The sequence below is a fragment of the Cryptococcus neoformans genome, chromosome 1 (assembly GCF_000149385.1).
Source record: "Cryptococcus neoformans var. neoformans B-3501A chromosome 1, whole genome shotgun sequence".
NCBI lineage: Eukaryota > Fungi > Basidiomycota > Tremellomycetes > Tremellales > Cryptococcaceae > Cryptococcus > Cryptococcus deneoformans.
Genome location: NC_009177.1, coordinates 740,723 through 766,808, shown reverse-complemented (window position 1 = coordinate 766,808; position 26,086 = coordinate 740,723). Strand labels below are relative to the sequence as shown.

At 46.4% G+C, this 26,086-nt stretch overlaps 10 protein-coding genes across 10 annotated transcripts; 4 read left to right on the top strand and 6 right to left on the bottom strand.

The window, feature by feature from the left end:
- Positions 1-537: 537 nt before the first annotated feature.
- CNBA2830 (hypothetical protein) lies at positions 538-2,382 on the top strand (the record flags this gene model as incomplete). Its single annotated transcript, XM_773190.1, has 6 exons — positions 538-657; positions 729-842; positions 915-996; positions 1,052-1,177; positions 1,224-1,416; positions 1,467-2,382. 6 exons carry the CDS (start codon positions 538-540, stop codon positions 2,380-2,382), a joined length of 1,551 nt encoding a protein of 516 aa, XP_778283.1.
- Positions 2,383-2,449: 67 nt separating this feature from the next.
- Positions 2,450-4,187, bottom strand: CNBA2820 (hypothetical protein; the record flags this gene model as incomplete). The annotated part of the gene is made up of 5 exons (XM_773189.1): positions 2,450-2,617; positions 2,664-2,939; positions 2,989-3,545; positions 3,596-3,713; positions 3,765-4,187. 5 exons carry the CDS (start codon positions 4,185-4,187, stop codon positions 2,450-2,452), a joined length of 1,542 nt encoding a protein of 513 aa, XP_778282.1.
- Positions 4,188-4,534: 347 nt separating this feature from the next.
- CNBA2810 (hypothetical protein) lies at positions 4,535-8,349 on the bottom strand (the record flags this gene model as incomplete). Its single annotated transcript, XM_773188.1, has 19 exons — positions 4,535-4,629; positions 4,687-4,705; positions 4,760-4,825; positions 4,881-5,301; positions 5,345-5,423; positions 5,483-5,541; positions 5,593-5,684; positions 5,736-5,775; positions 5,830-6,017; positions 6,077-6,141; positions 6,199-6,396; positions 6,453-6,518; positions 6,566-6,756; positions 6,812-6,999; positions 7,068-7,180; positions 7,236-7,304; positions 7,361-7,586; positions 7,646-7,850; positions 7,901-8,349. 19 exons carry the CDS (start codon positions 8,347-8,349, stop codon positions 4,535-4,537), a joined length of 2,829 nt encoding a protein of 942 aa, XP_778281.1.
- A 276-nt stretch (positions 8,350-8,625) lies between these two features.
- On the top strand, positions 8,626-10,606 carry CNBA2800 (hypothetical protein; the record flags this gene model as incomplete). The annotated part of the gene is made up of 6 exons (XM_773187.1): positions 8,626-9,372; positions 9,416-9,638; positions 9,689-9,973; positions 10,034-10,315; positions 10,367-10,467; positions 10,523-10,606. 6 exons carry the CDS (start codon positions 8,626-8,628, stop codon positions 10,604-10,606), a joined length of 1,722 nt encoding a protein of 573 aa, XP_778280.1.
- A 672-nt stretch (positions 10,607-11,278) lies between these two features.
- CNBA2790 (hypothetical protein) lies at positions 11,279-11,663 on the top strand (the record flags this gene model as incomplete). The annotated part of the gene is made up of 4 exons (XM_773186.1): positions 11,279-11,325; positions 11,397-11,406; positions 11,496-11,575; positions 11,642-11,663. 4 exons carry the CDS (start codon positions 11,279-11,281, stop codon positions 11,661-11,663), a joined length of 159 nt encoding a protein of 52 aa, XP_778279.1.
- Positions 11,664-12,300: 637 nt separating this feature from the next.
- On the bottom strand, positions 12,301-13,451 carry CNBA2780 (hypothetical protein; the record flags this gene model as incomplete). The annotated part of the gene is made up of 8 exons (XM_773185.1): positions 12,301-12,379; positions 12,522-12,629; positions 12,692-12,787; positions 12,945-13,037; positions 13,103-13,135; positions 13,192-13,290; positions 13,347-13,385; positions 13,447-13,451. 8 exons carry the CDS (start codon positions 13,449-13,451, stop codon positions 12,301-12,303), a joined length of 552 nt encoding a protein of 183 aa, XP_778278.1.
- A 2,944-nt stretch (positions 13,452-16,395) lies between these two features.
- CNBA2770 (hypothetical protein) lies at positions 16,396-17,906 on the bottom strand (the record flags this gene model as incomplete). Its single annotated transcript, XM_773184.1, has 7 exons — positions 16,396-16,618; positions 16,669-16,747; positions 16,809-16,862; positions 16,918-17,422; positions 17,478-17,610; positions 17,669-17,811; positions 17,859-17,906. 7 exons carry the CDS (start codon positions 17,904-17,906, stop codon positions 16,396-16,398), a joined length of 1,185 nt encoding a protein of 394 aa, XP_778277.1.
- A 2,060-nt stretch (positions 17,907-19,966) lies between these two features.
- On the top strand, positions 19,967-22,447 carry CNBA2760 (hypothetical protein; the record flags this gene model as incomplete). Its single annotated transcript, XM_773183.1, has 17 exons — positions 19,967-20,118; positions 20,198-20,269; positions 20,339-20,364; positions 20,432-20,446; positions 20,505-20,531; positions 20,604-20,663; positions 20,715-20,856; positions 20,910-21,006; positions 21,054-21,137; positions 21,201-21,248; positions 21,309-21,413; positions 21,466-21,477; positions 21,534-21,695; positions 21,754-21,856; positions 21,907-21,961; positions 22,017-22,176; positions 22,229-22,447. 17 exons carry the CDS (start codon positions 19,967-19,969, stop codon positions 22,445-22,447), a joined length of 1,539 nt encoding a protein of 512 aa, XP_778276.1.
- A 191-nt stretch (positions 22,448-22,638) lies between these two features.
- Positions 22,639-23,403, bottom strand: CNBA2750 (hypothetical protein; the record flags this gene model as incomplete). Its single annotated transcript, XM_773182.1, has 3 exons — positions 22,639-22,649; positions 22,707-23,303; positions 23,382-23,403. The coding sequence occupies 3 exons, from the start codon at positions 23,401-23,403 to the stop codon at positions 22,639-22,641; spliced, it is 630 nt and encodes a 209-aa protein (XP_778275.1).
- Positions 23,404-24,390: 987 nt separating this feature from the next.
- On the bottom strand, positions 24,391-25,420 carry CNBA2740 (hypothetical protein; the record flags this gene model as incomplete). The annotated part of the gene is made up of 5 exons (XM_773181.1): positions 24,391-24,569; positions 24,623-24,882; positions 24,939-25,168; positions 25,220-25,313; positions 25,365-25,420. The coding sequence occupies 5 exons, from the start codon at positions 25,418-25,420 to the stop codon at positions 24,391-24,393; spliced, it is 819 nt and encodes a 272-aa protein (XP_778274.1).
- Between the last annotated feature and the right edge of the window lie 666 nt (positions 25,421-26,086).

Genomic DNA, 26,086 nt, shown 5'->3' with positions numbered 1-26,086 from the left:
TTAGGGGAAGGTGCTCTTTTACTTTCACGGAGTTCCTCTCTTCAGCGCTGCCACATTGCGGCCACGTCTCCTCTAGCCCGTGTGTTCGAGTCCCACCAAGATCTCATGATTTTGTGTTTGGGTTTAACTCGGTAATCAAGCCAGTTTTCATTTCTCGTAAATGACAGATAGGCCGGTAACGGATCATTCTGGCTGGTTTGGCATACGTGCTTTAAGAGGATTGGACAGTCGTAGCAGCGCAGAGAGAGCCGGGAGGACACCAACTTTTTTGCTTGTCTGTCCCTTTTACTGTGCATTGCGTTCTGTCCCTTTTTATGCTTAATTAGATATAAAGACCGCCAAGATGATTGACGGATTAATGACCCAAATCAGCAACACTGCTTGCAGTTTTACGTAAGATTCAAATTGAACGGACATGAGGGGGGTCTCCATCGAGTTATTCTTTCGGCATCCAAAATAGCCAGCTGGGTATTCATCGCGCAATTATATAGCCGTAGATCACCCTTATAAATCTCATATTTCCTTCCTCCGCCCCCAATGTCTTCCACAGCTCGCATACAGCTCCTACAGCGTATGTCTCGCCCAACGGCCACCTCTAGGCTCGCAGTACTCAACAGGCATCTCTCTTCATCTGCGCAGATGGCCGCCCCGCGTGAGGTACGTATATATGTCCAGGTAGTGCAGCTTGTTGTGTCAATCCCGCAGAGCGCTAAACTGATCATTTGCAGGAACTCGTGCTTTTCGAGTCTCAGCAAGACACTAGGATATACAAGCTCAATCGATCTGCCAAGCTGAATTCCCTCAACCTTGAGATGATCGATTCTCTCTCAAGTAAAATCAAGGTGCGTCTTTTTTTCAACCCGCATACAGCTGAGATTCATAAATGTTTTCCAACGCATTTTCACCCGAATTAGGCTTGGCGGGAACTTGATTCTTGTAAAGTCATCATCGGAACAGGCGATAGTCGGGCATTTTGCGCCGGTGGAGACGTAAAGCGTAAGAAGCTGAGTTTCATTATTCGGTCAAAATCTGACTTGCTTTTCATCATCAGGACTCGTCCTCGACCTTAAGGAGGGCAAGCAAACAGCGGTTCCATTTTTCAAAAGTGAATTTCAGCTCAACTGGTTGCTCGCAAGATTGGGAAAACCTTATGTCGCTGTCATTGACGGTGTTACTAGTGCGTTATCATCGCAAACTCGACCGACTTACTGATCATTGTGTAGTGGGTGGCGGCGGCGGTCTTTCTCTCCCTGCGCACATCAGAATAGCTACTCCCCGCACCATCTTCGCCATGCCTGAGACCAAGATTGGCTATTCCCCTGACGTCGGTTCCAACTACTATTTCGCTCAACTCGATGGGTTCATCGGCGCTTGGCTAGCGGTGACCGGCCAGGAGGTGTACGGTCGTGCAGCCTAGTATGTAGCAGTTACATCCTAACATTGATCAACATACTGATGTACTTCAGTGAACTTGGTATTGCTACGCACTATGTGACCGAAAACAACATCTCGGATATCGTCTACCAGATCACTCAGCACCCTTCCCCCACTCCTGCGAACATTTCCTCTTTGATTTCCGCCTATACCGCGCCCGCTTCTGCTACCAGCGAAGCCTCATCGAAATCTTCCCCTGACGGGCATACTCCCATCAAGGGCGAGATTCGCAAGTTCCTTGACAAAACTTTTAATAAGAAGAGTATTCAAGAGATTTACGCTGCCCTAGACAAATCACAATCAGACGATAAACTTTCTTCTGAGGTCAAGGAATGGGCTGCCCATCAGAAGCTTCAAATGGAAGCTCGCTCCCCGACGGGTATGGCTGTTGCCCTTCAAAACTATCGCAAGGCCCGAGAGATCCGTCGTCTTGACCGAACGTTGTTGAACGACATATCAATGGCCACTGCTTACTCCGGAACCAACCGTGCGACAGATGACTTCATCACTGGTGTTTCGGCGGTGCTTATTGATCGCTCCAAAGGCCCAGTTGCGTGGGCACCTAAGGACATCAACGAAGAGTCTTTGTCCCCTCAGAATATTAACTCAAGATTCTTTTCTGCATCATCACCTCACGTCGCTGACAAACCCGAAATTGAATTCACTCCCTCTTCCGCGAGCAAGCTCGATTCTGGTAGAGACTCTACCTGGGGCCAGTTCCGAAAATATGGTCTTCCATCTGAAGAGGCTGTGCGGGCAGCAGTTGATGGATATGCCCCAGGCTCCGGCGCATTTGCGCTTTTAGAGGAAGAGTTGATCGAGCAATTTGTGGATGCCCAGGGCGACGTAGGAGGGACTAGGAGGGATGAGGTCATAAAGCGGGTCAAAGAAGTTGTGAATGCTTGTTGCAAGAAGGGAAAGGATGGATACCTCGAATGGACTGCTTAATCTATCTCTTTCTAGTGTGTTATCAATACAGAAGCAAGAAGTGGAAATGCATAATGGGGTTGATCAATTACATGATCGCTTCGTAGAGATAGTCATCGAGGGTGAAACCCAGCTTGGAATCTTTCGCTAAATTTTTGGCCATCTCATAATCAATTTCACAACGGAGCATGATATTGTCCAGCCTATCAGGTGGAGACACTCTTTTCAACAAACCCTGGGATTCTAGCTCAGGTAACTAAGTCTGATCAGCAGGGCTCCAAAAAAGATCAAAATATACTTACCATCCCCCAAAACTTTGTACTACCCATCAACCACTCCACTTCATCGTCCCAGGCCTGTTCCTGTTCTCTTTCTCTCTTGCGTTTACGATCTCGTTTTCCGTTATCTGTAGCTATCGTTGGCGGCCAGGTTAGGGGTACTGACTCATCGTCCGAGGAGGACTCCTCGAGGTGCTCCAGTTCAGCAGGACGAGGTGCATGTTCCGCGTAAATCGCAAAGAAAAGAGAAAGAAGGCGGTCGACAGGGAAAGGTTTAGGGCCAAGGAGTCTTTGCGGAACCTGAGAGCCATTCGCGGTCAGTCTATCTTGTTTGATGAAAACTACTTACTTTGCCCATTCGGACTTTACCGTACCCGGTCCGTCTCATTCCACCACCTTTTTTCCTCTTCCCATTTGCAGAATATCCTCTCCCAAAGAGCCTCGAGTCTGTTTTGGACGGGTTGTAACTAGCACAGTAAGCTGCAATGAGTAAAAGTCTCGCAGCAAGGGGTAAAGGGCGTTCAGGAAGCTTAGGTAACGCCCTCTCTTTACCAGGATGAGGACGAAGGGCAGATACGAATTCCAGGTGGCCGATTTGCCTTGGTAGAAGTGACTCTACAGCTGAAGCTAAGGGGAGAGTGATGTGATGCTGAAGGGTAGTGAAGAGCTTGACATCAACTGCCAATTTTGGGGGAGGTTTGGCGGGATCAGGATATGGAAGACCGAGATGGGTCATCTCGTAATGCGGGGGGAGAGTAGATGTGTACAGCGGCCAGAGCGATTTAGATAAGTAATGGAGTTCTTCAATGGGAGGAGTCACAAGGGGTAAAATTGTTGACAGGAGAAGATCAAGGAACCGAGGATAGAGAGGATGAGCGGAGGCTGGAAGGAGCGCCGTTCTGATTTCTATCGAAAGTCAGTAATGGCAATCCGTCTTATACGGCTCACAGTCATACCATCGCGCGAAGGAGAAGGAAGATAGACATGCAGAGGTTCTGGAGCATCAGCTCGAGGAGGACGTACATAGTCCCAGGGTACTGAAGAGGCAAGTACGACTGTACTCCGCACACCAGTCTGCCATCAAAAGCAAGTCAGCTGTTATACGTATCATAGACGCCGACTTACAAGCTCGGCTAGTCGAACGATCACAGGCCAATTATTTCCCATGACTGTTTTCAGTCTCTCCGCATGTGTGATGACCAGTACCAGGCTCCTTTCCTGTGCCTCATCTTTCGCATATGTTTCCGTCTGTTTGCCCTTACTCTTTCCCTCGGCCAAATACACCTTGTCACTCCACCATCGTTTGAGTCTCAGACTGAACTCATCCCAGGTTCTGGCCTCACCCACATCCGTATCTCCGCCGATTAACCGAAGTAAGATCCCATTAAGCAGTAGTCGAGGGGTACGATGTTCAATCGTATCAATCTTGACTAAATGTTTTTGGCTGTATGGCAAGGGAAGGGAGAGAGACGAATGGTGCGGATGATGAAGATAGATGAAAGATGGTGCAGAAGGCACAGATAGAAGAGTCTTGAGACATTCTGCCATTGTTGCAAGCGGCGAATATGTGTTAGGGAAGAAGATAAAATGATGAGCATACAAAGGGATGGTGAGTCGAGACGAGTTCCTATTATTTGTTGTTGACATTCCGGGCGCGACAAGCTCGCCGACAGCAAGCAACGCGATGAACTGAATGCGTGAGCCGCAGTGCCGTCCATCGGATCAGGTTTTCTGATAGTTTATAGGTACATATATATACATATTGCATTCAGAAAATTCCTGTCACGGTTGCATTTATTCAGAAGAGGCTACTAGGCCTTCATTTATTTGTAAAGTAATTTATTCGGCGGTAACATATAGCTAACATATTAAGAGCAAAAAACAGCTGATCCCATTCAAGCCACAAGGTACTTAGCAATCTTGTTTATCATTTTCGCTAGCTCATCAACTTCTTTCTGCGCCAACTTAGGGGAGTGGTCAATAGTAATAGCTATAACTATAGGCATCAATAAGAGGGTTATTGTCTTGGAAGACTTTTGGTACTGACCTTCAGTGAGAGCAGGAAACTATGATGGTGAGACTTCAGCAATAACTCAACAGCACATTGATTCAACACCTACAGTTGTGGCACCGTAGCCAAGCCAAAGACCTGGGGCCGTTCCCTTATGCTTATACCATTCTCGATCCTGTAAAGACTTCGGCTCAGTTTGGTGATAAGAAAGGCCAAATTGGCACACCAACCTTTAAACCATCTTGTGAAAGGAAACCGGACTCAAAGTTCTGCAGCTTCCTATTGATGATCCTAATCTCTTTCAAGACCTTCTTAATTTCACGAATCCTTCCTGGAGTAGGTAATGGGAAAGGAAGCCTAGGGTGCGGAAAGGAGGAGATTCCCTCTTTTGGACCTTCCTCCCAGGTCTGCAAACTGTAATCGACTTCTTTACCCTCTTCAACTCTCCACCCACATCCACGTAACATTGTCTTGAAGATACCGTACTTGCCATGCGCGGGTTTTCCTATCAACTTATGAAGCTTCTTTAGTGCCTTATGCCGTTGCTTGTCCAGTTCACCTGAAGCAGTCTGGGCAGCTTCGATAGCATCAGCAAGCGGTTCAAAATCAATTTCCAAAGTCCTCAGATCAATTTTGCTGACATCCTGGACCCTGAAAATGGTCAGACGATTGCACAAGGTCCAACGTGACGTACTTTTCAAGATAGTACTCGAGATCGCGGGTGTACTGGGTGGTATTGAGAGGTAAGATCAGTCCATCAGCCAGACGCAAAACTTTCACAATACAGCGGTCAGTCCTTATCTACCAGCACTTCCACCTGACCGTTACTTACGCAATAAGCCAATGACCTTGGCTGCATCAGTATGTCGATGGAAACCGACATCTCCAAACCTAAATCCATTGCGTCAGTATGCGCAATGCAGTATGTAGGTGATGCCATACTTCTTTTGCCAAGTGAATGAATCGTAGATGCTGTGATAATGATACACAGCGTCTTTAGGACCACCCTTATGCCCAAGCTCACTCGAAGCAATCTGTCATTGAAGTCAGCCATGGTTCCATTTGCCCTGTCTCAGTTAACATACACCGTATCGTTGAAGAAAGGGAGTAAAGTCAGATCCAGAACTAGGTGGCATGAGTTTTCCCATGCCATATAAGAAGCACCCCAACATAGCTTACCCTAAAGCGCCGATCCCAGACCCTTTCTTTTCCGACAGTGGAACCCCCAGGCCAACATGGTTCCCAAGCTTTTCCATGTTGAATTGTTCCCAATTGCCGGCGTCAAATCTGGTGTCGAACACTGATTTAGAAGGGCTTGAGCTTGATTCTACTTCTTCAGCCGCTGATCGGACGAGAAGGGCGAGGGACTACAAAGACAAAATGGGTCAGTTAGATTGACGGAGACACAGTTAAAACATCAACTCACAGGAGAGGCGGATGCGTGGAAGTTGCTTCCGGATGCAGAGCTGTCCATGTTGAGATAAGCAGCAGCTTCAGGATGATCAGGTCATCTGAATGGTTATGCGTCCGATACACTCGTAAACTCACCGTTCGTCTGCAGCCAGTCTCCGAAGTCTTCAGCCCACTCGGTACTACCGATTAGCCCATATTCTTCCGCATCCCAACTGGCAAGCATAATTGTCCTGAGGGGCTTCCAACCTTTCCTCAAAAGGGTACCTAGGCCACGTATGACTTCGAATTGAGAGGCCGTACCTGAGTTAGGATCGGAGGCTCCAAGCACCCATGCTAATCGGTCAGAGATCATTAGCTGGTTAACACATGATGCACGTTGGTAAACTCACCGTCTCGGTGATTACCAAGAATGATCACTTCGTCCGTTATGTGGCCTGGGATGACAGCCATTGTATCTAAACGGTGTGGTAAGCGGATGCGCAGTTGCTTTTGTCCTACTTACTCCAAATGGGCATAACTCTGGTATTGACTTCGTTGACCAAATGCAGATCCACATCACTGGGACCAATGTAGTAATCAACGCCATGATAACCCAAACCTCCAACCCAATCTGGCCCCAAGTCAGAAGCATGTATACCCTTGCCCTCAAGTGCTTTGAGGAACGGAATGACGTCCTCATAAGACATGGGGATCCTAGGCAATGTTAGAAGCTGGCAATCACAGAAAGGCCAGCGAAGTCGGTACCCACGATGGTATAGATGGTTGATTACCCCCCTCGAGGCGGGAAGCGTTCTTGTAAGCTGGTTCCCCTGGGGTACTAGGGTCACCAGGGTACTTGGAGAGCTGTGAAAAGGTGTCAGAAGTGACCTTTACAAGAACAGAGAAGAATGAAAGCATAATTACGAATTGCACACTGCCCCTTTGCACGCTACTAGGCTAAAAACAGCACAATGGTATGAGTTTATATCAAGCTTGTATTACATCGACCTGACCGAAGCACTCACTTGCCTGGCTGGCCCCTTAGGATAGACCTCATAGCCATTTTCTTCGGTAATCTCGCCATCATTTCCTGGATCAGTAAAGATGATCACTCCAGTAGCACCGGCTTCTTGAGCCGCTAAGAGCTTATGTTTCAACGTCTGATAGTTGCCAACACCACATAAAAACCTCACCTTTGACTTTCAAACCTCTGAAACAGCCTCCATACTTGGCTAAAACGATCTTACCGTCGATATCAACCCCTCATCTGATGTTAACACCACGATTTGGAACTGCATAGTATAGATAAGAAGCCTACCTCTCTGTTTGAGAAGATCAAAATCTTTTTTGCGGCCATACCCGACATACACAAAATTCCCCCTGACATCCCCGCTGACTGACAATCCATGGAAAACGGGAACCTCATCTCGAAGCTCGGAATCAGAATCTCCGTCTACAATGTCTTCGCGGAGCTTGGCATGGAACGGAGGATCCGTTAGAAGCGTAGCTGCAGCATAGACGGGAGTGTTCATGACCGGATAGTACTGTCACCAGATGAGCTTCACGCACATTCAGATGGAAAAATTGAACAGAATTCATTTACCGTATCAATCCAAACACCAAGTTTGTCCATGCCGTTCTTCACTCGAGCTTGGCTTTCTGGACTTCCGGCATCGTAGATAAACTCCTGTGGACCTGACACTCGCAAGCCCAGCTCCTTTTCCCATTCATTCTTCAATGTAAGAGCGGAGGCGTAGTCGTATCCGGAACCTGCAGGATGGGCATATCCAGTATACCTCTTCGAAGCTCTAAATTTACTTCATTAGGTTGGGTTAGTTTTCTTAGGCAGATGACTTACGCAGCGACGCTATCGTTGCTTGGAACATCTAAGAAGATCTTTTCGGCCAACTTTGGAGGAATAAGGGACATCTTGATGCTTTCTTCTCCTATCTCCGTACTTTCCAGATCACCATATGTACTGTGAAGTTGATGGTTCGGTGCCGGCAATGCCCATTTCATACCCTTTGTCGCGATACCACGGAGATAACCAGCCGCTGAAGAGTCATCGAGAGAGTCTATGGAAGGGTTTTGTCTGAAGGGAGATGTTACAACGTCAATATTGAAGAGGGTCCAGAGAAGGATAAGGGTCCCTATCGTCACACGGACTGCAAACGAGGCGCCGGAACGGGCATTATTGTGCGAGATTGTGTTAGGTAGCGGAAGCTGGATAAGATCGTGCGTGGAAGATATGTGGGGGGTGACTGTTACGGGATGGTTGGCAGAACGTTGTGAATCTTCTTTGCCCATGTCTTACGGAGTGCCAGTCGTATGAATGGAGAGACGAAGTGCATGCTAAACAACGGTCAGAGGTTATTCTATATATATTGTTAATGACGACCCACCTACCGGCGGGTGGGCCCCCGGCGTGTCGTCGGCGAAATCCGACACCCTTATTTACCATTATTCAGTCATTCATTCAGCACGTAATCGGGCATCACCGTGGTCGACCGATGAGGGTGGTCACGGCATTCTAGATAGACAACGCCTTATTATTCCCATCTCCTTCCCACTGACTGCCTATCCATGTCCACTCACGAGAAAGTTTATCTCCCCACAGCCTCTCTCGGCCGGCCTAGCCCTCCCCGCCCTTATGGCCCTCGGCTCAAGTTTCTGCTCCCCCTTTTCGGCATCGTTGTCTTTCTGCTCTATCAGAATTCTTCCACCGTCCTCTCCAAACTCCATGCGTGCTCGCACAGCAGCTTAGACAAGATATCAGACTCAGACAAATGTCCAGTTCAACCTAATCCCTTGAACGTGGGTGAAGATTGGAATCCTCTCACGGATCAAGCGTACGGGGAGCTTGCAGCAAAAAGACTTTCCAGAGCTGTACAAATCCCCACAGAGTCATTCGACAACCTACCTAAGGATGGTTCAGATCCGAGCTTTGATAAGCACTATGTCTTCTCCAATTTCATCGAGTCCGAGTATCCAAAACTTTACCAGACTCTTAAACACGAGGCTGTCAATTCGCACGCCCATCTCTTCACTTGGGAGGGTTCAAACAAGAGCTTGAAGCCTATTCTCCTCATGGCTCACACTGATACTGTACCAGTCCTCCCAGAGACTCTGAGCCAATGGAGTTATCCTCCTTTTGAGGGTTCAATCACGCGTAATGCTACTCCAGACACCCCTGGAACCTGGTTATGGGGGCGAGGCGTATCAGATTGTAAAAACTCACTTTTGGGCATATATGGCGCAGTAGAGCGACTTGTGATTGAGGGCTATAAGCCGGAACGCACCATTATCATCTCCAATGGTTATGATGAAGAGGTGAGTCTCTTCATATCACGCGGTAGCCTAATTCAGAAATTAGATCGGTGGAATTCGTGGTTCAGGTGTGATCGCCAAAATCTTGGAGGAGCGATATGGCACAGAAGGCATCTCTTTTCTTGTTGACGAGGGGTTCACTGGAGTATCTCAAGATTATGGTGCGCTTGTAGCGAGCTTGGGTATGGCTGAGAAGGGATCGGTCAACGTTCAAATCAAAGTTGAAACCCTGGGTGGTCATTCCAGCGTTCCTCCAGTGCATACAGGCAGTAAGAAGGATGACTTTTTCTTGTCAGGCAATTACACTCACACACTGTAGTTGGTATCATGTCTCTTATCCTGGCTGAACTGGAAAAAAACCCCTTCGAGCCCAGCTTGGTACCCTCTACCCCGTATTTCAAGTATCTCTCTTGTATGTCTGAGCATGCCCCAGAAGTGCCCAAGTCCATAAAGAGCCGAATTAAAAACCCGAAGAAATGGAAAAAATTAGCCCATGATCTTGCTTCTAGCGACAGGATATTGAATAGCTTCCTGGCGACCACTCAAGCTATCGATTTAATCTCCGGAGGGGTAAAGGTTAATGCGCTTCCCGAATATGTAGAAGGTAAGTATTGGATACCGCAACATAGTCAAGTGAGTTGCTGAACAGTTCGCAACTTTTTAGCCACAATCAACTACCGTATCGCTTTCACTTCTTCAGTCAACGAAACCTTGGAACACATCTCCCAAATCATTGTTCCGCTTGCTCAGTCTCTCAACTTCACTATTTCCGCCTTTGAACCTCCGGTTAAAAGAGCCTCCCACTTCCACATCACTCTTGATGCTCCATTTGGGTTTGAATCAGCACCCATCACTTCTTCAGATTCAAAGAGTTTTGAGTTGATGGCAGGGACTTGCAAGCATGTCTTTGGAAAGGATACTATTGTCAGCCCATCAGGAATGTTCGGTGAGTCGTTGCACCAAATGGAGAAGAGAAATGCGCTAATGCCTTCATCAGCCAATACTGATACCAAACAGATGTGGAATGTTACCAAAAACATTTACAGGTTCACCCCCGCTCTGCTCTCGGAGAACGTCAATCAGCATACTGTGGATGAAGTGAGCACAAATTTGGCATCATGGCAATTGATGATCCGTTAATTGAAATTTTTAGCGCATAAGCCTCAATGCTCACCTCAACACCACTCGTTTCTTTTACAAATTGCTTCGAAATGCCGAGGGCTGGGATGCCGAATAATAGATGGACAAATAAATCACTGCGAGGACAAGGCAAAGCATGCACTTTAACTAATAGGCGATACTGAGAGTTGACCAGTGTAATTTAAGTGAACAACGCAACTAATAAAGCAGTCAAACACAAAATCATTGTTCAACCGACCGTCAGCCATATATCCGTTATACTACATTGGTCAAGTCGTGATAATGGTAGCCAGCTTGGAAGTTGTCCAACATGTCAAGAACAGTCGTTCATTATCATCATCCGTCCGCGGATGACAACAACAACAAAATGCAACAAACAACAAGCGACAAGGCAACAATTACAGAAAAACAATTACGCGCACTACTACGTAATAAGAAAAAGTAGTAGTAGTACGAGGAATTTATTAGTACTCGTAATAGTTAGCTATATAAATACTACTACTACGTACGACTATACTACTACATACATACTACTACGAGTACTATACTACTGCTACTACCACTTCTTCTTATCAAAAATAAATTAAAACACGTCATTGCGGCTACCGCCGCCGTGACGCCGCCGCCTCTGCCGTCGCCCTCCTCTCCCCCCGTTTGCGAACATAATAATCTTCCACCTTCGGTCGTTCATCGTTTCTTTTTTACCATCTTTGACAGAACTTTCTATTCGTACCATCTACTCAAACCCAAAACCAAGACGTATATTACCATGCCTCTTTCAGATGAGACTAAAGACCGATACAATGCTGTCCTTGGGTATGTGTCTGGGCATCTTAGGGAGAGAAAATACCCACGTTTCAGGATTTTGCTGACAAGTTGAATTGCAGGATTGCCAAGGTTCGTTTGTTCTGAACAGTTTCCTTAACCGCTTTCAAGTCTTGTTGGCTCAATTCGAATATGTTATGCTGACAGGTGCTTGATTATAGACTGTTTTCAGCGTTGGCTGGATCCCCTTGATCATCTACATCGGATACAGGAACTCCTCTCCCCAGCCATCCCTCATCAAGTATGTATTTCATACGCTATAATCCCCAATCATGCCCGAGTAACAAGCTTACATATCCCTTTGCAGGCTCATTACCCCCTTAGCATAATCGTAGGGTAGCTATAAGGAAAAAGGTTCAGTAGTTGGCGCCTCTTTAGTTTCAAGTGAGTTTCTTTTCAGATACCGTGCCTTTGTCGAAAATGAAACTGAATGCTGACTTGGGGCTGATAGGTGTATTATTGTATCACACTGCTCATGCATTACTATTGAACTAACGCCGTACCTTGCGCTGTTTACATTGCATGCTGTTGGTTCTAGATATTCTCAACAATCTCTCTCCCTCCCTCCGTTGTAGGTTTTTTATGGTCATTTCCCAGACGAATCGATTGCATTTGAAGCCAGCCATGATGCTACCCACTCGAGGATTTAGCGTTCTTATCAGACGCCAGCACTTACCCAGTATCAGAGGATATTTGGGTGAGGATGATGCTGTAAGAGGCCCGGCTGAGCTGGTTTCACTGAGCAAATTCCGTTTGCTCTTGGTCATTCGGCTCCTCTTTGACGACTATTGTGGTGGAAGTGATCTCCTAAAAGAAAACTTCGGTCTTGTTCAAACTGTATCATGTATCAATGCAACAATATACATATTCTCATACAAGAGCTCCCCTTTTTGCTCCCTAATGATCAGCGACTAGTATACATGTAAAACAGACAAATCCATCATGCTATCCCTTGCTCCCCGCATTTTATTTAGCCTTGGCCGGACAACCATCACAGGCGCATTGGCCTGGAGGACAAGTGCAGGCAACGCCTACACCTTGGCAACTAAAAATAATGGTCAGCAATTAGCAACTATTAGAATTTAAACCATTTTAGGTATTCCTCCACTCTTCTCCTTCCCAAATCCCAGTTACATTACTTTCCACGTTGGGAGAGTGACAAAGGTTATAAAGAACTCATCACTTACCCGCAAGTGGTGGCTTGGTCGACAGGACTTTCCTTGGCTTGAGCGGGGCAACCAGAGCAGGAACATTGACCTGGAGGACAACTGCAGGCGGCGCCAGATCCATTGCAACTAGTTATTCTGCGCGTAAGCATTTGTTCTGTATAATGGCAAAAGTAGATAAAAATACTCACCCGCAGGAGCTGACTTTTTCTTGAGCCTGCTTGGGGCAGTTGTCACATGCGCACTTGCCGGGAGGACAAGAGCAGGCCGCGCCAGAACCACCGCACCTATCTCAAAGTCGATCAGCACCTTTTCAATGACAGTAGGCGCTGCCCAAAAACCGTCTAACTCGTCGACCGTCTTAATGTATGACGACTGGCTGCCCTTCGTTGCAACCACCTCGAGGAGTTCGCTCGCTCGTTGTAGACTAGGAAAAGGACTTACCCGCAAGTGCTCACGCTCTTGGCCTTTTTAGGACAACTGTCGCAGGCACATTGACCGGGAGGACATGTGCAAGCCGCACCAGATCCATTGCAGCTATGCAAAAAGCTTGTCAATTCCTGATCATTCATATAATATAACCCCTGGTGAGAATTACTTACCCGCAAGTGCTGACCTTTTCCTTGACGCCGCAGCTGAAAGTAGTAGGTCAAAATTAGCTGACGCGTGAATTTAACTGACTGACACTCACTCGCATGGGCCGGACCCGGGAGCCTTGGTAAACTTTGGGCAGGCTTCGCACTCGCATTTACCCTCAGGGCAAGTGCACTTATCTTGAGCCTCACTGGTACTGCGTCATGCGCATTAGTCTCTTTCCAACCTCTTACAATGATGAGATGCACGTACGAGCAGCAAGAAGTGGTCTTTTCTGGGTTGGAGTTGAAACTGAGCAACGAAGTTTGTGAGTTGCTGCCTTACAGGTAATGGGGGAAGCGATGGGACTCACGCCATGATTGTAATTTTTGTATTATACGTGAATGTGAATGTGTTATGTGAAACTATTAAGTGATCGCGGATGTGGATGTAGGATGGTTGTTGGACTGCTGTTTATATAAACGGGAGGTGGCAAAGGTCTGTGGGTCGAAGATGCGGTAATTGTGCTTTGGTGACGTACAGGATAAAATTATTTTGCAAGGCGCATCAGGCACAACATCCTAGATATGAGTTAGATATGCGCCTCGGGAATAAAAATAAAGCAGATCAATTTATTTCTGTACTACCAGTACTGTGGAGCTGCGCCAGCCACATGGCCTATCTCAGTAGGGAAGGTCGTCGCACGTCGGATTTTTTATTTTTGAGCGAAAATCGCCGATTTCCATTAATTAACTTAATTACAAAAAATGGGGGAGAAATCGGCCTCTTGAGACCGCCAATTTTCTACTGTTTTTGTCCGATGACATGACATGTAGCTTCTTGTATCTGGTGTCTTCCTTGGAGGACAAAGCCTTCTCTACCATCGAGTAGGGGGTCCACTTGGGTGATTTACAGCCGAAAACGTCCTCTTTCCGAAAATCGGTTAAGAACGAAAGTTGGTGTGTGAATGACCCTCCTTTATTTGAAATGCTTTGGCCCTAGCCCCTCAACCGGCGGCGTTATTCTCTCATCCCGAAACAACATGAATGACAGCAGGCGCCAAAAAGGCGGCTCTTTCCACTTACGTAAACATAATTTCCCCTCGGAATGGCACTTTTTGATCAGCGATTTCCGCCTACCGTCTCTCCACATGCAATACCAGTCCCACACACGAAGCTGCTTTTCGATCTAAACAGAGCAAAATCTACACGGGACATCATTGCTATATACTCGTCCTAGTTTGAGGGTTGGTGATGGGTTCTTACATTGCCTTCCCATAGAACGGACAGACATACCAAACCCCCACTTTTTATTGTGACGATTTGCTACGGGACCGACGGCTCAATCTGACAACGACAGTAGCATGGAGAACTGGCATCCTTTGTCCTGCTTACCCAGTTCCTCACAACATTCGATGCTATGAGGGGAGTAACCTATTCTGCACACGTTGTTGCTCCACCATACGAGGATTATTTGTCCTTCTATTGTTGCTTGTCAAAGAAGGGCGTGTGTAGATACAGCGCACCTTGTGCGGTGGGTGTTATCGAATCTATTTCATCAATGTCTCCTCTCACCTTACAGGAGTATATTTATTCCCCGACCCTCTACTCTTCATTGGCGCCTTTTTACCGACATCCTTTCAATAGTATGGGCGGGTCTTCCCTCCAATATTCTCCTTTTTCGCTAGCAGTCGTCTGCAATTCAGACATTGATGATACTTTCGAGCATGATGCATGATAGCGCTGTATTCCAAGACTGCTATACTCGTTCAAGATTGAATGGATACCCTTTTCGACCTCCGACAATTTGACAGTTTTTTTCCTACCCCTGCCCTCTCATTCAAGTCCCGCTTGCCCATGATTCCCAAGAAGAAGCCGCAAAAGAGGCTAGAAATAGACAGCGAAGTAGGGCTGACATTCTGCCGATAAATTTCTACAACAAGCGAAAGGGCATCACTAGAACTCCAACAACGCAAGTCTCAGTTCCGATTCCTGTGGTATAAGTATCTCTATTGTCGTCAGTCATTGCAAAACCTCACCATACGGGCTACTCATCTCCTCTTTCCTCTCACAAAAAGTTCAAAAGGTCAGACCACGATCCTTTTATTTTGGAGAAACTATTAGAGATAAATAATTTTGGTCACGCAGGCTGGCATCATTGATATCTGTCTTTCCAGATATTTCTCAAGCAGTTGTTTCAGCTGCACATAGACCGGACCCGCATACTCGCATACACATAGAAAAAAATCAATTCAAGACCCAAAAAGATGTTTCACTTCCGCCTTGGCCATGCCTCGCCACAAGCAGAGCTAAAGCGATTAAAGCAAGCATCTGCGTTGAATCCCAATTATAACATGGTTATCAAGTAGTACGTTCTGAACCTCATTCTTCTCTTCATATACATTTAAAATCATGAAATAAAAGGCGAGACTGATGCACAAGCTAGTCTGGACTGCTTAAATCGCTTAGCAGATCAAATGATACCGAACAGTAACCTGCCTATCTGGCTAATAGAAGTTCAGCATTTAATCACACTCCTGCAAAAGAGAGTATTTAGTAGAGTGCCGCTGTGAGTTGTTTTCTGTATGCGTTTCTTTCAGATGAGCAATTGACAGGGAAAATGAGCTCTTAGGACTCCAGTCGAGAGAAGTGCGCTTCTGAATTTTGCGCAGTATTGGAGATCTATGACGAGACCGCCAGTAAGTGATGGCTTGCGCGCTTTCCATATACGGATGTAAAGCTGAGAAGCAATAATGTAGTACAGTATGGGTCGGCCAGAAGCACAAATTGTAATGATCACCCTTGCTGAATTCGCCACCAGGTGAAATCAGTTCTTAAAAAACCGAACATCATAACGATGCTCCAAGACTTACACCCCTCTTCCTTTCAAACCGCTCCTCTCCATTGTTTGAAGACCAAGATGGACTTCTCGGTAGGAGCTGCTGAGGCGTCGAAAGCAGGCGTATTAGTTGTGTATTCTCGCCTTTAAAATTCTTCGACCCACTGATGGCATACGATTGCTGCCCTCGCTTGTAGGCTACAGGAGTAACGACTTGGTAAAAAAAAAACGTTTCTATAACGCCATGGGTTCTCAAAAATGTCTCATAAAAATATCCATATCCATGCAAATCATCTTTTCCACTGTAATCACCTAAACCTGGACCTTCTATCCCTCTGCCAACCGCGCTGACGTGCCTCTCCATTTGATTTTATCATCCTCCTTGAACATATTAAAGATGTTTTTTGAGGCGGTAGGTTTCTTGCTTAGATTAGAGGAATGTACCCAACCTGTTATCAAAAGAATGGTGCATCAGTCTACTGTCTCATTGTTGCCTCATACCCGAAAGAAACGTTGAAGAGGGGAAGGACGTATAAACCACGCCGATTAGCAAAGCTGACAGCCCAACTACAGCAGCTCCGCCGATAATCGGACTGTTAAACCAAGAACTTGAAGGTCGCTTGCGACGAAGCTTTTTCTGCTTCGGACGAATAGGAGTGATGAAAGAGGTAGAAATGGAAGAGGAGACTAACCCCATCTGCTTAAGACTGATAAATGTATTAGCAAAGTCAAGACACAGGCCAATGGCTTGACTCACCCCTGAATGTAGAAAGAGTTCAAAGCCTTCTCGACATCTGCTTGGGTACCTGCAGGAACACCATCGAGAGTGAAAGTAGCTGGGACAGGCGCGATTAATATTGAATAGGACAGCTCAATGGCATGTGCAATTTAACCCACCAGCAGTAGTGTCGGAACCTTGGGAGAGAGACAAAGTCATAGTTCCGTAATGTTCTGATTATAACAATTACACTCATGTTTCGACTTGACACGCGTAACTTTGACTCACCAGACGGCCAACTGGGGCTCTTGACTTGCCATGTCTGCACAAGCTTCTTGGGGGGATCAGCAGTAATGACCTTTCCACGAACATTCCCTCCGAAAAGCTCGTAAGGACTACCAGCCTTCAAAGAAAGCTTGGCTGCAGATCTAGACCACATGGGGATTTTGTTCTCATCCGTCAACAAGCCCCATAAATCATCCGCGCTGGCCTGCAAGTCTGCTTTAACCTCTACGGTGACAGTCGCGCCCACAGATTTCTTCTCCTTTTTTTGCTCCTCGTTGATAGGCTCATCGGCACCCTTGGTGGGAGGAGCCGGGGTATACGCGGCAGGAGTAGATGCCCCGGAGTCAGGTGCGGAAGCAGCATCGGCAGTAGCAGAACCATGTGCGGCAAGGAGAGCGGGCCGGAAAGAATTGAATTTGTCGGATAGAAGTGGAGGGAATGATTTGCGGATGTAAAAGAGAAGTTCTTCAGAAGCGCTACTACCACCGCCAGTGATACTGAATTCGTACTGTGGGATAATGGTCGGCTTTACATTATTTTGTAAATAATAGAACTGAACTCACCACGTAGTCCGAAACACCGTCAATTGCTTCATGAGATACCTCGGGGATCTTCAAAGTTCCCTTTACCTCGTTCCCGTCTTTGGTTTTACCGATCCAGCTTGCCTGAACCTCCAAGTCGTAAATAGTCAAAAGCCTAGATTGTTTCGGTTAACGCTGCAATATATGCCACTGTTGTCTATATTTCAACCCACTTTCCCTTACGCTGGCCAAGGTCGCAGTCGCCTGAAACGCTGGTGACACTTGAGATTTCAGCACTCTGCTGGCCATCATCTACCTTGAGACCAGGAAGAGACTGTTTGATCCAGTCATATGCAAAAGGAGCACAATTTTTGTTCTTCAAAGACATCAGCAGAGGTTTCTCCGAGTGTATTGAAGACCTACCCTCCAGTGGTAGGTTTGCTGATACGCAGTGAGAGGCTTGGGTTCCATTGTGGGCGATTTTGGGTGTTTGATAAAGAAAAGTGCGATGGAAAGTGGAGGGGATTTCTGGAAAGATCGTCATGATGAACCCGGAGAGTGGATTATTGGATCATCACGTGACTTCAAAAGTGGCGGACATTATCCACTCTCCGCAAAAAAGGTTAACTCGAACTCGGCGTTCTTCCTCTTCTTCGTTCGCTCGTCGGTCATCGTCCGACACATAGTGCTGCACCAGCCGAGGAGATTGTATTTCGTATACGGCGAATGATTTCCAGTTGTAGCACCTTTGACAGCATCCACCACCTTCTTTCCCCTAACCTTTCAGATGATATCTGCAGCTCCATCTCGATTCAAGGCTTTGCTGGCATCTGTTTATAGACGACCCCTACCTCGAACAGCTCAGTCCGCTAGGCATTACACCAATGGTCAGAAGCAAGAAGAACCAGTGATTCCTCCTATAAATGAACTCTTAAGTAAAAAGTCCATCAAGAATGCTTGGGCAGGTGAGTGGCTAGGTGATGACGAGGAACGAAACTGATAAACCACTTTTGCAGCATTATCGACAACCAAGAAGCTTTTATTTGGAGTAGTTGTCATTATAGGAGGTGCTGGGGAGTACGCCTTGATGAAGAGATACATCTTGGAGCCGGCAAAGGAAAGAAAAAGATTGAGGGATCAAGATTCAAAACTCAATGCTCAGCTAGATCTGGCAGGGGGTGAGAATAAAAATGTTCTTCCAGGCAAGTTCTTCAAATTTAATAGTCAACTTTACAAAGACCTAATCAACTGATGTAAGAGATTTATAGAGTCACAATAGGCCTTTCGTATACAAATGCATATCGAATAGAAGGATCATTGGATATCGTTAGTCGGCCTGTAAAGATATACACAAGAGCTCTTCAGAAGAAAAACAGGTTCTGATGATAGCTTACAAAGCTCTGCTCTTTCCTTTTCTCTGTATCAAGTATGTGGATCAATTCACTATCCAGTACTATTCCCTATAACAGTGTACCTCAACATACTTGCAATTCTCGTTTCCAGGGCTATTGCCAGAGGTACGCGGGGTCAACAACATCACAGATGTGCCTCAGTGGGACATCCATAAAGTGATATTCATACCATTGTAGTGCTTCCAGGACAACTTCATGATGACCCCCTGATGAACAAGCGGGAGGCGAACCGATCGTTGACCAGTGCATGCACGGTTATTGTGGAAGTAATTGTAAGGAGAGTTGTAAGGAAGCCGGAGGGTTCGTTGGTACCTGCAACAACAAGTAGTATTTGTACAGTAACACCTGTCATCTTCGTCACAGGAACTTAGATCGAGAGTAGTAGTAGTGAAGACGACATGATGTGAAGAAGACTGGTTCGTCTTTCTGTCTTCCCTCTCCTGTTAAGCTGTTTGTTGTTGATATGTACCCACGCGTGCGGTTTTTCGCTCGCGTAGAGGCGGGCGCTTTTATTATTATCACCTCGTGACCCTCGCCTGTTTTTAGTTTTTAATATTTCTGCCTATAGTTGGATTCAGGTCTTGTAGACAAGATCCTTATGAAGAAGCACCAACTTTCTTTTCAGCCAAGTTGGGCGGCAGTGCATAGGGGATCCGTCAAAGAAACAAAGAAACGCCACCTAACATACGCGGTAAACTACTCCTTCACCCCACTTCCCCCACTTCAGGGCGGTCAAAAGTGGGGAAGACGAGTGAGATTCCACTAATTTCCGCGGCAATCGGCTTCTCGGTATATACATACAACTATCGGGCACCAGCGAGAAGATCGATATGATGCATGGTAGTCTCATCATCATTCTTTATTAATTATACTTTATCAGCAGGTGTTACATGTAATAACCGCATTTACGACGTCTCATTATCATCCACAATAACAGCCGTTGTTATCAGGGTGGGGGAAAGAAAGTGGGGGAGTGTTTCCGGTCATAAGAATCGAACTGTTCATGCAGTTTACTTATTACCGATGATGAGCCTAAGTCATCGGGGGGGTATAAAGTCAAACCAACAGCAGTGAACTGATCATTACTATCCCATCCGCCAACTATATTCTATGGGCAATATGAGCACCTTTGCCACTGCCGCTACAAATAAGGCAGAAGATTGCTCTAGCGAAGTAGGTATGTCCGAAAAGGGTGTGGAAGCACAGGACCTCAAGGATGTTGCGGATATCGAAGTGCAAGTTGCTGGTATCGACCGAGCAATTGAGCGCAGGTGAGTAGTGCCAATGTCGCGCGTAGATGGTGGCACCTGAACAGGCGCTGACATGGGGTATTGTTACCACCTCTCAAAGGATGTTGAGGAAGCAAGATTTTGGACTGCTCCCTGTACTCGCAACAGTCTACCTGTTCAATGCGTTAGACAAGTCGGTTCTTTCTCATGCCCCATGGGGACTTTCCCCCAGATCTCAACCAACTTGCTAACATTCTTGAAGGGGAAATCTCTCCAATGCTAAAACAGGTGAGCCATTGCCTTCGTAGTCTCCTATGAATCATTTTGACATCGATTACTAATCCCTCCTTTTTAGACGGACTTGACAAAGGTCAGCCTTAATTGCCCCGACTGGATAAGCTAAATTCAGTGGCTAATACCTCCTTTAGACCTGGGCCTAGTGGGAAATCAATACTGTCAGTGTTTATACCTCAATCGTTACCTGCCATTTAGTGAGCTGACTTCCGCTGTGACATGTGCATGCACAGATCTCATGATCACTGTCTTCTATATCCCCCTTTGTCTTTGCGGGACACCACTCTCAATCGGTAAGTCCAATCTTTATGATTTCAATGGAGCTCTGATACAATTATATGCAGCTGCCAAACGTTTCTCAGCCGCTCGGGTTATCCCCCTCATGATGATCGGCTTTGGTTCTTGCTCGCTCCTAAGCGCATGTGTGACTAATTTTGGTGGTCTTTTTGCCCTCAGATTCCTTCTTGGTATTTTTGAATCACCCATGTTCGTATTCTAAGTGTTAAATGCCTCTGTCACACTGATAAATGCCGCTGTAGGTTACCTTCGGTCGTTTTCTACCTCAGTCAGTTTTATACCCGAGGGGAGCTGGCGAGGCGTGTGGGTGTTTTCTATGCGGCTTCTTCCATCTCAGGTGTCAGTCGTCCCTCTAAGATTTTTTTATTCGGTCTCCTAATGCCAAGAACATTCAGGCATTTTCTGGCTTACTGGCATTTGGCATCTTCCAGATCAAATCGGGAAGGCTGCATGGTTGGCAATATCTCTTTGTAAGTGTGGCTCTTCATAGGCGCTAAGTCTTTACTGTCTCACCAGTTGATTTTTTGTGTTAGCTCATTGAGGGAGCTGGCACAGTTGCTTTCGCGATCTTTGCTTTTTTCGTAAGTTTTCTCGGTGTTCCTGCTGATGATATCGAACCTCTAGCTAAATTGATTTTTTAGTGGCTTCCTCGAAGTCCGGCAACTTGCTGGTTTTTCAATGAAGAGGAAAAGCAGTTAAGTCGCATGCGAATGCTGCGAGACGGCACCAGCGAGATTGGAGAGAAGGTGGGTGTCATTTTTTCATTGTCATTTAGGCTGCATCTGACGCCAAGGTTAGGTCGACTTTAGAGTGAGATATGCATTGATAGTATCAAGCGGAAATCGTTTTAACCCAATCGGCTGTAGGACGCTTTCATGCCATTTATCAAAGACTGGAGATACATTGTTTGGGCTTTTCTTGCCCTGGGGCTGGGAGTGCCCCTAGCTTCAGTAGGAAATTTCCTTCCTCAAATTGTTGGCCGATTAGGCTACAGTACTGTCAAGACCAACCTATATACGGTTGCTCCGGTGCGTGATACCCATTCCTAATGATGTTGTTGCTGAAGTGATTTGATCCGTTCTCCAGAACATCGTTGGTACATGCTTCCTTGTACTGTTCACTCAGTCAAGTGATTACTTCCGAGAAAGAGCAATTCATATAGTAATACCGCTAATTATCACCATGATCGGTAAGCGCATTTTTTTGCTGCACTCTGAGCACCCAATAACCGTTACATAGGTTTCATTATCTTGGGCACCATAGACGTCCTCAACTATAAAGGCGTTGCATATTTGTAAGTTTTTCGTCATTTCGAAAGTATCATATCTGTTTAACAACGATTTACGTAGCGCATGTTTTCTTCTTTGCATTGGGTCCAACACACCTTCCGTCTTACTATCCACCTGGTACTCTAACAACTCAATCTCTGAAAATAAGCGAGTGGTTCTGACAGGCGTCATGGTTGGCATCGCCAATGCGAGTGGACTAATCTCTGCCAATATCTTTCGTGTGGGTCTTACTTGCCTAGGATATTTTGAAACATGACTAATCATAATGAAAGGCGCAAGACGAGCCAAAATATATTCCAGCTCTTGCCGCTTCGGCCGCTTTTGGAGGGTTCACTGCCCTCCTGGCGTGCTCTTTTGGCCTGTACATGCGCATCGAGAATCGCAGAAGAAACTTTGCTCAAGGGTTACCCAAGTCTTACGGGAGCAAGGATGTGCCAACAGAATATCTCGGACGCGGCCCTAAAGACCAGGCATTCAGGTATATGTTTTGATAGTTGAGCTGAGAGATCATTCACGGAAGATTATTATCTGCTGTCTGATGTTGTCAAAAATGGGTCAATAAATTCAGTAGGGAGGATCTGTACAAACCACGAAAAAAAGAACCAGACATATCTTGATTGTCCAATTAATGTACTCTTATTATCGACTCCTGTTGTACCCTGATTCAGATTCCTTCTAATTCCTATTCGTAAACTGCATCATTAATTTCACCACTGTTAGACGAATGATAATAGCTTGGTAACCATGTACTCTCTAAGGCTGGAGGTGGTACTCGGCCAGCGCCCCTATCCCTGCCAGGCTTTGCTCTTGGGGAGTCCACTCTCCCCTTCATCTGCGGTTCAAAAACTGCAATTTCTTCCGTATCATCATAATCCTCTGGATACAAAATGTGGTTGGGACGGTGTACTTCTCCACTGGGATCAATGCCAAGCTTCCGCAGACCATCTTCGTATGTAATGACCACCAACTCTTCACTTTTCCGCCTTCCACTCTCTGGACTAGAGCGTCCCATATCTCCAAGACGAGCCTTTTTGAGTTTCTGCTTCTTGCCATTGTGGCTAGAATTGGTAGGAGTCACCAATGACGTTTGTGCTGTACTAGGACTAGAGGCGATCTGGGCCTGAATATGGGGTAGGGAGACCATCCCTGTGGCCCCAAAGCCAAAGAAGGTTTCTCGATTGAACTCAGATTGACGAGACGGTGAGAGTGGCGTGGCGGACGTGACAGGACGATGGTCGCGAAGTGACTGTAACTGCCGTTTAGATTTCCTTCGGACCAGATATAATACAGAAGCGAAGACCAGGAGGACTAATGCCACTCCCGCAGAAGCTATGGCAACAATTTCGACTTATAAACAAGACCGTACGACCGTAACATTAGCTTTGTGCCAAATCTTGTGGAGGATTTAGTGAGATAGCAACTTACGGGGTCCGATTTCGATACCCATTCTTTATTTGAAGGAGAGAGTATTTATGTTTCCGTCACTGATGATCATCTCCTTCTGGAAACTTAGGAAAATCGACAAAGCCCAACAACCAGCCAGACCTTTATCGATGATGATGAAGCAAGTAGGTACTGGCGGGCGGCTACTGACAGGTCAACGTCCTTGCGTCTCTTGCCAATGTCCTGATGTTCATATAAGAAGGCGTTGTTAGAAGATCATCACAGTGTTGAAGACTACAATGATTCTTACTCTTAGTGAGACGCAAGAAATTGAGAAGAATGGAGGTGGTAAAGGATATTAGAAGTCGAGCAAGACTCGGAGACCAGCACTGAGAGATAAATGAGGGTTACTGCAGGATTGTTTTCCCATAACTAAGCATCTGCTGCTCGTACATCAGTTACATCGGCCCATACATCCTTTCTCATTTTCTTTCTACTCCGCCCTTGTTGAATCAGACAACATTAAAGGAGGAAGAATGTGATAAATTTAGTCGGCCGATTGTTGATCTACTGGTTGAATCATCGTCAGCCGCCCTTTATGAGAAGTGAGGGGACCGATCATCGCTTAAGACCGCTGTAAGCTCCTACAATTGCAGTGAATCATCCTTCCAAGGTTGTTCCTTTGTCTAATGAAGCAAAGTTTGAGCCTGGGTATTTCAGCCCAAATGGACAAAGGAAGCCCGCCTTTGACATATGATCGAAAAGGAAGGGAAAGTTAATCGGTATCAAGTAATTGGACGGTAAAGGAATAAGTCCTGACGATTCGGAGAGATGTTGAATGGCCCGATACGAGCTTCAGCTGAGATAACACATACAATAGTTCATGCACTAAGCTTGCACCAAAGTCCATTTTGTCCATGTCTTCTTAGTCCATACCGTCCTTCCTCGATCCGAGGTGAAATGAGGCAAAGAAAGTACATTTTATATACACTTATGACCTGAACGTGTGCTATAGGGCCAAGATAATTTGCCTTACAGTTCAAAGTCAGATTTACAATATTATGGTGGAACCGATGATTACAGCGCCAAGCACGCTCCCAGCGATCCCGGCGGTGGCAGCCAGACCCGCATATTGGACGGAAACAAGACCGGACGACGAAGAAGCGGAAGAAGTGGCAGCGGCAGAACTATCGCCAGATGTGCTCGTGGCAGTGGTGTTTGGTGAAGTTTCTGTAAGCAACTATTAGCTTTTGCATGACATTTAGTTGAATCCATGGACTCACGCCCGAAGTCTGATCCACATTCAGATGACAAAGCTCTGCCGATGGTAGTGTCGCTGATGCTAGAGTTGGCTTGAAGAGCTTCGTAATACATTCCAGAAACACATTGGGTGCAAAGCTGACCAGAGCTGAACATCGAAGTGATGTTGCTGCTATCAGAGCTTGTCCCTGAAAGGATCGAAGCGACACTACTGAGGGTGAGGTTGGACCCTGAAGCATCCTGAATGGTGTCAAGAGTATCTGTCACACAGTAATCACCAGTTCTGAGGGCGTTGACTGTAAGCAACTTGCGATGCACAGGTTTATTGATGGGACTTACGAGCTATTTGTGGAGCAAGCCGCAGCATAAGCTTGGTCGTAGTGGTTGATTAGTGCCAACAACGCCGTCACTTCAGCACCATTTGTTCCGCCGTCACTAATATCAGAGGAGCATCCAGAGTTGATAGAGGACGAAGCAGAAGTAAGAGTGTCATTAGAACAAGTAGGAGTGGAAGAGCCACAAAGGGATTTGAGATAAGTATTAACGGAGTCGACCACTGAGCCGGAGGACTTGGAAATGTCAAGATTAGTTATGGCTCGATCAGGGAGAGAAGAACCCACACTCAAAACGGGTAATAGGGAAGTGAGCTGCAAACAACTCCCAAGATCACCCAGGGCAAGTGCTCCGAGTTGAGTAGTACACCCTGTCGAGAGGCTATAATACTCTGGATGAGCTTGACACATCAATCAGACGAGTCCTACTCACGCTACAGCATAAGAGGTTGAGGCTGCAAGGGCAAGGAAGGTAGATGCGGCACGCATAGTCGTGAGAATGTTGAAAGAAATCGGTTGCGGAAGGAATGCATTTGAACTGCTTTTTGTAATACCAGCTTTTGCCAAGGGCCCGTAATGTTGGACGGGGAGAGCACGACGTGATGCGCAGGCTGTGCTCCACTGCAATGCGCATTTTTTGTTGGGCTGACTTGGATGACTTGGGTCGGCTTTGTTTAGCCGATTCAGAAATATCTTCGACGGCGGTGACGTCGTGACGACGTTTCTAGTTTGCCGCTATCTTCGAATCCCGCGCTATATATGTGCTGGACATATTGCATGTATGATTCCTGCAGCATATACTCCTGTAGCCTGTAGCTCCCAGTGGTATATGCATGCATGCGTCTTTATTACCCACCCATGCATCATGAATTAATTCCACATTCCCAAATCCGGGCGTAGCAGGCAGCTCGGCAACAAGAGAAGCTTCTTTGGATAAGCTTTTTTTCAGTCACCAACGCCCCTCGCACAGACCGACGACGAGTTCCTGCACCGCCCCCATGCATCATCATGAATCGCGTCGCGAGCATTTGGAGGACATTGTTACGTAATAATATAAAACGGCAGGACCAATGGGTACGCGTCTGTACGCGTCTCCTGCAGGTTCGTGTTTGTTGACTCGTTGGAATACCTCAAGATCCATTCTTCTTCATTGTA